General features: G+C 51.9%; 1 protein-coding gene across 2 annotated transcripts; it reads right to left on the reverse strand.

Moving 5' to 3' along the window:
• Window positions 1-1,623: 1,623 nt before the first annotated feature.
• Window positions 1,624-6,902, reverse strand: LOC147233784 (fibroblast growth factor 4B-like). 2 transcript variants are annotated; one of them, XM_086146354.1, is made up of 4 exons: window positions 6,260-6,902; window positions 5,689-5,792; window positions 3,792-4,017; window positions 1,624-1,950 (listed from the first exon to the last, which is right to left on the reverse strand). In XM_086146354.1, the coding sequence occupies exons 1-3, from the start codon at window positions 6,591-6,593 to the stop codon at window positions 3,841-3,843; spliced, it is 615 nt and encodes a 204-aa protein (XP_086002480.1). In that variant the 5' UTR covers window positions 6,594-6,902; the 3' UTR covers window positions 1,624-1,950; window positions 3,792-3,840. The 2 variants fall into 2 exon arrangements, with proteins under 2 accessions (XP_086002480.1, XP_086002479.1); XM_086146353.1 differs by lacking the exon at window positions 1,624-1,950 and having other exon boundaries at window positions 2,927-4,017.
• Between the last annotated feature and the right edge of the window lie 1,519 nt (window positions 6,903-8,421).

The following is an 8,421-nucleotide window of genomic DNA, read 5'->3' on the forward strand; positions in this document are numbered from 1 at the left end:
TAAGTCTAATTTAGGCTTTTAAAAGCTAACTTGGATGATCGAAGTCTAATTAAAGATGATTTAAATCTAACTTGGATTATCTTTGTTTAATTTAAGAGGATCCAAACGTAACTTGGATTAGCTCAATCTAATTTAAGATGATCTAAGTCTGACTTGGATTATCTAAGTCTAATTTGAGATGATCCAGGTCTAATTTAGGGACGCCGGAGCTGCTCAGATGTAGAAATAGAAATCCGACCCGACCCCCGAGAACGTACGGATGAAGGAAAAGCCCAGTGACCGACATTAATATTGACCTGTTTGGGGTTATTTCTCGCCGCCGTTCCGGGCCGTCCGATTGGTCGGCATCTCAAACCGACCGCACGGATCGCTCGGATCGGCCTGGCGGTGGAAAGTGAGGAGACTTCACCAGCCGCTAGTTAAAAAAAACTTTTATTGGTATCTCAGGAATACAGTAGACTGCTGTGCACAGCACATACGTACAAAAATAAAAGGAGAAAACTTTAATATCCTTACTTAGCATCGTCTGTCATGGGAAACAGATCGCTGAAATTCGTCTCTTCTAAATTTACAGTCATCAGCAAACCAAAACTAAGGCAGGAGGTGAGGTATATGAGAACAGAGATGAAGAGGAATCGAGCGGAGGCTCCCGTTTCCGAGTCAAGAAAGGTAAATAAACAACACATGGAGCCGCCCCTCGGCGGGGTCGCGCTCGGGGCTCGTGCACGCCGACAGAATACTGAGATATTCCCCTCCGTGACGTCGCTCGAAAGCGGATCCGCGACAGAAAGACCAGAGAAAGAGTCCGGATCGAATGTTTTGGTCAAAGCTGAAAGCTGAGCTTTTTTTTTTTTTTTTTTTTTTTTTTTTAATTCCTCGCGCAAAAGCGAAGCAGCTCTTCACACGCTAGCGGCCCCTCCGGCGGCAAAGTTTAATCCCGTAGATTTGATTTAAAAAAAAAAAAAAAGTCCTCCGGTTTGTGATTTGAAGTGCAATGCCCGACAACCCCTGAAAAAAAAAAAGAAAAAAAAATTCAAACGGAAACCCCCTGCTGAGCGCCCGGTATCGGTCGGACACCCCGATCCAGACGTTGCTAATAAGGTGCTACGACAGACGTCACATATCTGGATCTGGATGGCGTTGCGGGCAGCCTCGACGCCATTTTTTTTTTTTTTTTTTTAAACCGACTTCCTCTTGTTTCAAGCCGAGCTCCCGATAAATGACTTCTACCCGCGGCCGGAGGTCATGACCTCCCGGGGGAGGAAAGGAACAAAAAGGAAGGAGCAGTTCGTCTGCGAGGACGCCGCCGCCGCCGCCGCCGTCCTGCAGCAGGAGGGAGGGTGGGGGGGGTTGACGCTCCTCGCACACTGCATTAACTCTGCAGATGTCCCCTCCCCAGAAATATCCCAACACAAGTACTTGGAGGTGGGGGCGGGAGGGCGGCGGCGGAGCTAGATTTCAAAGGGAAGAGGCTCCAGATCTAGAAGGGGTGGGGGGTTGAAAAAAAAATATATAGTGAGGATTGAAGGTGGAAGGAAGTAAAGTTGTCCGTGCATCAAAAAGATACTTCAAATTCCTATTTCATGGAAACAGTAGCGGGTGGAAGGTGCGGGGGGGGAGGGGTGCAGGGGGGGGCTTCGGCCAGGGTCGGGGTCCTGGGGCCTGCAGGGGGGGGGGGGGGGCAAGGCCGGGCCGTGACTCTGACCTTGAACTAAAAAAGGCTGAAAGGAGAGGAGGACGCTCCTCGGTGACAGCGGGAATCCAAGGTCGGGCGGAGGTGGCGCTCGGGGAGGGGGGGGGGGGAGGGGGCTCAGGTATGCAGGGGGGGGGGGGGTGTCATCCCTGCAGCTTCACATTCCTCCAGATGGTCTGACAAACAACAAAAGGCCGCCGGCATCCTCCCTCGATGGAAACGGCCCCGCTTTCCTCCCACGAGGAACCGGCTCGAAACTGAGCCAGAAAGAGGGAGAAAGACGTTCTAGCATCTTCATCTCGCCGGAAGAACCGATCCAACGATCCACCGCGACGCCCTGAGGTTCCTCACTGAAAGCTACAACCTCCACAAAGGCGGCGGCGGCGGCTTTCCGCTCCTTCACGCGCTCTCATCGCATTTTAAAACTCCCTCTCTGCAGTGCTGCTGCAGAGCACGGGGCGTGCAGGGGACGGGGCCCGTGACTCGTGGACACACACACACACACACACACACTCTCGCACGCATCGGACACGATGATTCAAACAATTAGGATGGACGAATGGGAACGATTCTCACTAGAAACATTCAGGGACCATCATGGATGGTCACTGAGCGACCTGAAGTCGGTCCGCCTGGCGCAGGCAGCCGTGACGAAGCAGCATAAGAAGCTCCTCAACTCCTCTTTTACATTTTGCTAATATTTACATTATTATTCCTTTTTTTTTTTCACGTTTGTTTTGTTTTTCGGGGGACAGACATCATTTTTTTTTCTCGTCAGAAGCGGCTGGAGCTCGGCGAAAACCCGCTCCAGGAGTTCTGTCCGCGACGTTGTGAAGATACGTTGCTACTGTGCACGCTAGCCACTCCTGTCTTTTTTTTTTTTTTTTTGTTTGTTTTGTTTTGTTTGTGCAAGCCTGGTTCAAACTATCAAACCAGAGCCTGACCGAGGGGATGCGTCAGCATCAGGCGGGGAGACGGCGGGACACGAGACGCCGGAATTTTTGGTTGAGCGTTGGGACGTCTGGACGAATAACGCGGGTGATTTTTTTCCTCAGCGCCTCCATTTTATTGTTTTTTTTTTTTTTAAACCGACGTCTCCGTGAGTCCGGCCAAAATTAGCCGGGAGTTACGACGACGTGCGAATGCGACTCGGATATCGTCCGATTCGTCGTCATCGGAAAAAATTTGGCACCGGGATCCCGAGTCGGTCGGGCTCTGGTCCGATATTTAGAGTTTAGAAAAAAAAAAAAAAAAAAAAAAAAATTAAAAGTTCCAGAGTTTTGACTCTGCGCTCTGACAGGTTAGCATTCCACCCTGTTTATTTGGTGAAAGGATACAGAGATCAACCCCCCCCCCCCCCCTTGACCTCCCCACATCCATGGCCGACCGCTCTCTGGTCTCGACCACAGATTGTATATTACTTAATCGATCTAATTACGGAAAAGAAAATAAACCAGAGATAGTCTATCCCCCCTCCTGAGGCCCTCTCCGGAGTGTCAGCCCTATTTCTGACTCTGCCGGGTGTCTCTTACATGCAAGTTTAAGGGGGCCACAAGTGGGAACACCAAGGCACCTTTAAATCGTGCAGCAAAGGTAGTGCAGTTAAGAACCCCCACCCCCACCCCGACCCCGACCCCGACCCCGCCCTCCCTCCCTTTTCCCCTCCGCTGCCGGCGATCCAACAGGGGAACCATCAAGCGCGAAAAAAAAAAAAAAAAAAAAAGGGCGAAAAAGAAATGCGGATATTTCTGCAGAAGTCCATGCATCCCTTCGTCTAGTAAAACGGTTGTCTGAGGTAATAAAAAGTATTCCATGTCACTCTTTAAAAGCACAGGGTTCACCGCGGCTCTCCCTCCATCTCAGAGAAAAGGAAGTGACACCTCGTTCAGTTCCAGCAAGCACCAAGTGAGACAGGCCACGTCTCCCCCGTCCATAAAAACAATAAGCAGCACAGTATGGCATACATATACAAAGATAGCTATCCAAATATACACATATATATAAACAGAATAAATATTTGTGTTTTTTTTCCTCCCCCCTCCCCCCTCCCCTCGCAGTCCGTCGGTGTCTATATCATGAATATGCGTTTCTATATTACCTGGAAGAAACATCCACATGTGCAAATTATTGAGTTATTGCAGTTCCGATCATAGCCGCGGGAGGAAGTGTGTGACGGTCATGGCGGTGGTGGCCCTGTTGCCCCTCTTCGCGCGGCCGTGCTTGCTGAGGGCGATGTAGAAGCCCTTGTAAACAAAAGACTCGTAGGCGTTGTAGTTGTTGGGCAGCAAAATCTCCTTGAACTTGCACTCGTCGGCGAAGGTTCTCTGCAGAGGGGGGGGGGGTGGGGGGAGGGGAAGGGGGGGTCAGTGCATCTGCAGGACGGACAGAGCGCACTTTCCACGTGACCTTTACTTCGGTGCACGCCGGCATAGGAAGCATGTTTGGGGGTGTGGGGGAGCGGAAAAAAGGGAGGAGGAGGAGGCGGCGTGTTGCAAAAGAAATGGCCGACACCCGCGTCCTGCTCAGAACCCCCTCCAGGTGCATGGACTAGATAACCGCTAATGTTTCCGTTAATCCCGAGGTGGTACTAAAAGGAGCCTCGTCACGGGCCGCGGGGGGGGCAATGTGCACATCAAGAGTGACTTTGCAAAAATGTCTGTTTCTAAATCAATACATAATGAGCAAAAAAGGGGCGACGATGAAATGAAAAGGTTCGATATCATGACTTTCAGGCCGAGTTTTGGGAATGCGAAAACAAATCGAGACGTTAGTTGGATATATTTATACTGTCAGCAGGATGCCCTAGAAGAGGCCTCAGAGTGTGTTTTATCTGCCAGGTATCCCAGCTTTAGATGTGTGTGTGTGTGTGCCCCACGTTTCCATGCTGTGTGTCTGACCAGAGGCAGCCGCCACATCCCACGCGTTAGCCTGACGCTAACACGCCATCGATCCCTATCGGCCGGGAACCGATATTCGATCGGAGTTAACGGAATTGATTTCGCACTCTTTCTCCCGATCGATCGGTGGCCAGCGGGTGTCAGACAAATCGAGCGATCAATACTGTCGGGTTTGACCGCCGTCACCGTCACACCAGCCTGCACCCGATTTATGAAATTTAATAAAAGCTTAGAAGATCCAAACACACAGTTTCCGACAAGATTCATCCCAATCCTAGCTTTCCCCTCTCTGATATGACCTGACGTGTTGAGTTCGAGCCGCCCACAGCGCCCCCTAGAGGACGGGAGGTCTAACAACACAAGGGAGCAACGGACTGATCGGAATGTAAATGCGTGTCTGGTTTTTGAATTCCGACATTTAGGGCCGAAAATGGAACGCCTCACGTTCCGTATCTTCGCCACATCTGAGAAAACCTTTTTTCCCCCCCGCGCTATCGCTATCACACCAAATATCATCAAACGGAATAGCAGCATCCTCCAGCGTAACTGACGCGGGGAAACTTCGGCCTTTGACCCTGCAGAGAGAGGGAGGCCTTATTTCTTTCGGAGTCTGCGCGATCGACCACGGAGGGACAGGAGAAACCCGACGTTCGGTGCCAAAGTTGGCAAAAGGCGAATTCGACCCTTCAGACGTCCGTCGCAGAGTCATTATTCCGCTTTCAACATTGCCGAGGCCTCGGCGGGAGCCAAGACGCGGTCGTAGGACGGGAGGGGGGTTTAATGTCCCCGCCGTTAATTTTAATGACGATTCCGCGCATTTTGACCACCTGCCTTTCTGAACACCCCCCCCCCGCCCCAGAGGGGAGCAAGGGAGGGGATATATTGAGTCAACATCCTGACTTGGAGCAGGACGGCGGACATGTGATCGAGATGTATATGGAGCTCCCTGCGCCCTACATTGACATCAGAGCATATTAATACCACAACAGTGCTCATAAACCCCGCGGATGCAGCAGCAGCCACATGAACTCGTCTTACACCGAGGGGGGGATGCGTGAGAGGCGGGGTGGGGGTGGGGGTGGGGGGGGGTGGACGTACCGTTCCGTACAACCTCCCGAAGCTGTTCATTGCGACGAACAGCTCACTCCTCACTCCGAACAGGCTGATCACCCCTCGGTCCACGGTGGAGATCTCGATCAGACCTGAAGGACAACACAGTGTTAGTGTGTGTGTGTGAGGGAGTGTGTGTGTGTGTGTATCTGGGGGGGGGGGGGTCAACGTTACACTGCGTATGGAGGCAAAGTGACCGGCCTCTGCAGCACGCAGTGATGGGTGTAACCTTGCAGGTGCAGTGCGACTGGAGGATGCTCGGGAACGCACGCGTTTGAGGCGTTATGGTGTCGTGAACAAGCGTGTGCATGTGCGTGCGCGCGCATGTGTGTGTGTGTGTGTGTGTGTGTGTGTCCGCGAGTGTGTGTGTGTTTGTGCTGCGGCAGCGGGGACGCGGGGTTAAAAATAAGCCGGCGTCTAAACTGGGTCCAAGCATTCATGTCGTGTCTTTGGCTTCGCGCTGCGCGGATGCACCGCGCCGGCCGTGCGTGCGTGGGAGGCGGTCACGCAGGACAGGTGACCCGCAGGAACTTTTCCTCTCTTTTCCGGTGCCACTCACTGTATTGGTTCTCGCTGTGCGCGCCGCCTATCCTGCCGTCCGGCAGCACCTGCAGGTGGAAGCCGATGCCCACGTTGCAGTAGAGCCGCCGCACTCTCTTGATACCCTGCAAATAGTCACTCTCCCAGCTGAGCTCCGCGCGGCCGCCGCCGATTCCCAGGTACGAGCGGGAGAACAGGGTCTCCCACTTGCTCTCCAGCGCCGTGGCGTTAGTCCTGCCCGGCACCGGGTGCGACGAGGCGAGACACGTCCACAGCAGAAAGAGCGCCGGCAGCGTCCAGTGCGCCCTGGCCGCGCTCGACATGCTGCAGAGGCGCCTTTGCGCAGCGGCCATGCGGTTCACCGCGGCGGGGGCGCCCGCTCGAAGTCACCTGCCCGGAAAACGCGACTCTTCTTAGGTCTTGTCCTTTGGCATGGCGGCGGCGAAGGCTGTGTGCGGGATCGAGGCAGATCAAGGCCCCATAGCCTGAGACCCGGGCCGGAGGAGAGGGACGGAGCGCGTCGGAGGAGCTTGAATTGGTGCCGGCGGCGATGATCATCTTTCGCCGCTCCGCGCCTCTCGACGGGCGACGCTGGCCGTGGATGGACACCGCAACACCAGCGCACCTTGCCCCGCACGCTCACATCCTAGAATGACATCACGGTGACTTCACCGCAGCGACTCCCCCCCCCGATGAAAAGTGGGAGATGGGAGGGAGGTGGTGATGGTGGTGTGGGGGGGTCGGCAGAGAGAGAGAGAGAGGGGGGGGGGGGGGAGGTGGGTGGTGGTGGCGGTGGTGGGGTTGCAGGACTCCGGCAGCAGGCGCTCTGGTAGGAATGGGCAGCAACTAGCAAAGCTCCCCGCAATAACGCAAGGTGTTTCCGGTGGGGCCTTTCAAAATAAAAGCATCCACTCGCGGATTTCAGCTCCCCAGCCCCACGCATCTCCACCCGGCAGGACAAAGACAACGGAAGGAAGCACGGGAAAGTAGAGAAAATATATAAAAAAAAAAAAGGATGTGGAAGGAGAGGGAGGACAGGTGTGCTACTTCCGGTTTCGTTGAGGCGACGCTTTGTGAAATCGAATAACGTGGAGATGTATTCTATCAGCATGGAAATATACTGCTCAAAAAATAGTGAAAACCGAAACAACACATGCCACTCCAAGTCAATCGCACTTGTGTGAAATCAAACTGACACGGATTCATTTTGACTCGTTTTAAGGACATTACATCCACATGGAATCAGTGTTTTTCCGCTTTCACTTTGAGTGCAACTCCAAATCCAGATCTCCACGGGTTAATAAATTTGATTTCTATTGATCATTTTCGTGTGATTTTGTTGTCAGCACATTCAACTATGAAGAGAACAAAGTATCTAATAAGAATATTTCATTCATTCAGATCTAGGATGTGTTATTTTAGTTTCCCTTTATTTTTTTGAGCAGAGTATATCTGGCATATTATTCTGTTACTTGGTTTATCTCTCTAAATGCCTGTGTGCATATCTACACATATATACATACACACATATCTACACACCTATCTATGTACAAACACACACACTCCTGCATGTTTGACTTCATTTTAAGGAAATACACCTTACAGCGTCAGACCTCATCATTATTTCTTCATGTTCTGAGGACCATCTTCTTTTGACGCAACCGTATTTTAATTTCTGGAGTGAATGAGTATCCTCACACTTGAGGTTGCTGTACTGTTGTATTTTTTTACCCATTTTTTTTCCCCATTCATTATCTTGATCACGTAACGGCCCTGGAGCGTCGAGGTTCTAGATGGATCCCAGATAAAGAGACGTGCACGTATTCACCCTCTCATTCACAGGTCATATCGGGACAAGCGCTCACTCACCGGTCAAATAGTCATAGCACCATTCACACGGCTGGACAATTCAGGCTCTCCGATGCACCTGCTGCATGTTTTTGGGACTGCAGGAGGAAACCGGATGTTCTTGGCCTGAGGTGGAAACATCATCTAAGGTAGATAAAAGAAACAGGTTCCAGTTTATGCGAATTATAACCCTATAAATGATTTTTTTTTTTAATGAACCAGCCTCTGTCGTTTCTCCACTGACGTCCATTCGCCGCCTCAAGCCTGGCGACCATTCGGTCATTCCATCAAAAAAGGCTTCGCTGTCTCGCGCTCTTATTTTGGAGACAAACT

The sequence above is a fragment of the Fistularia commersonii genome, chromosome 5 (genome assembly GCF_037954325.1).
Source record: "Fistularia commersonii isolate RoL2024-O1a breed Wild chromosome 5, RoL_Fcom_v1.0, whole genome shotgun sequence".
NCBI lineage: Eukaryota > Metazoa > Chordata > Actinopteri > Syngnathiformes > Fistulariidae > Fistularia > Fistularia commersonii.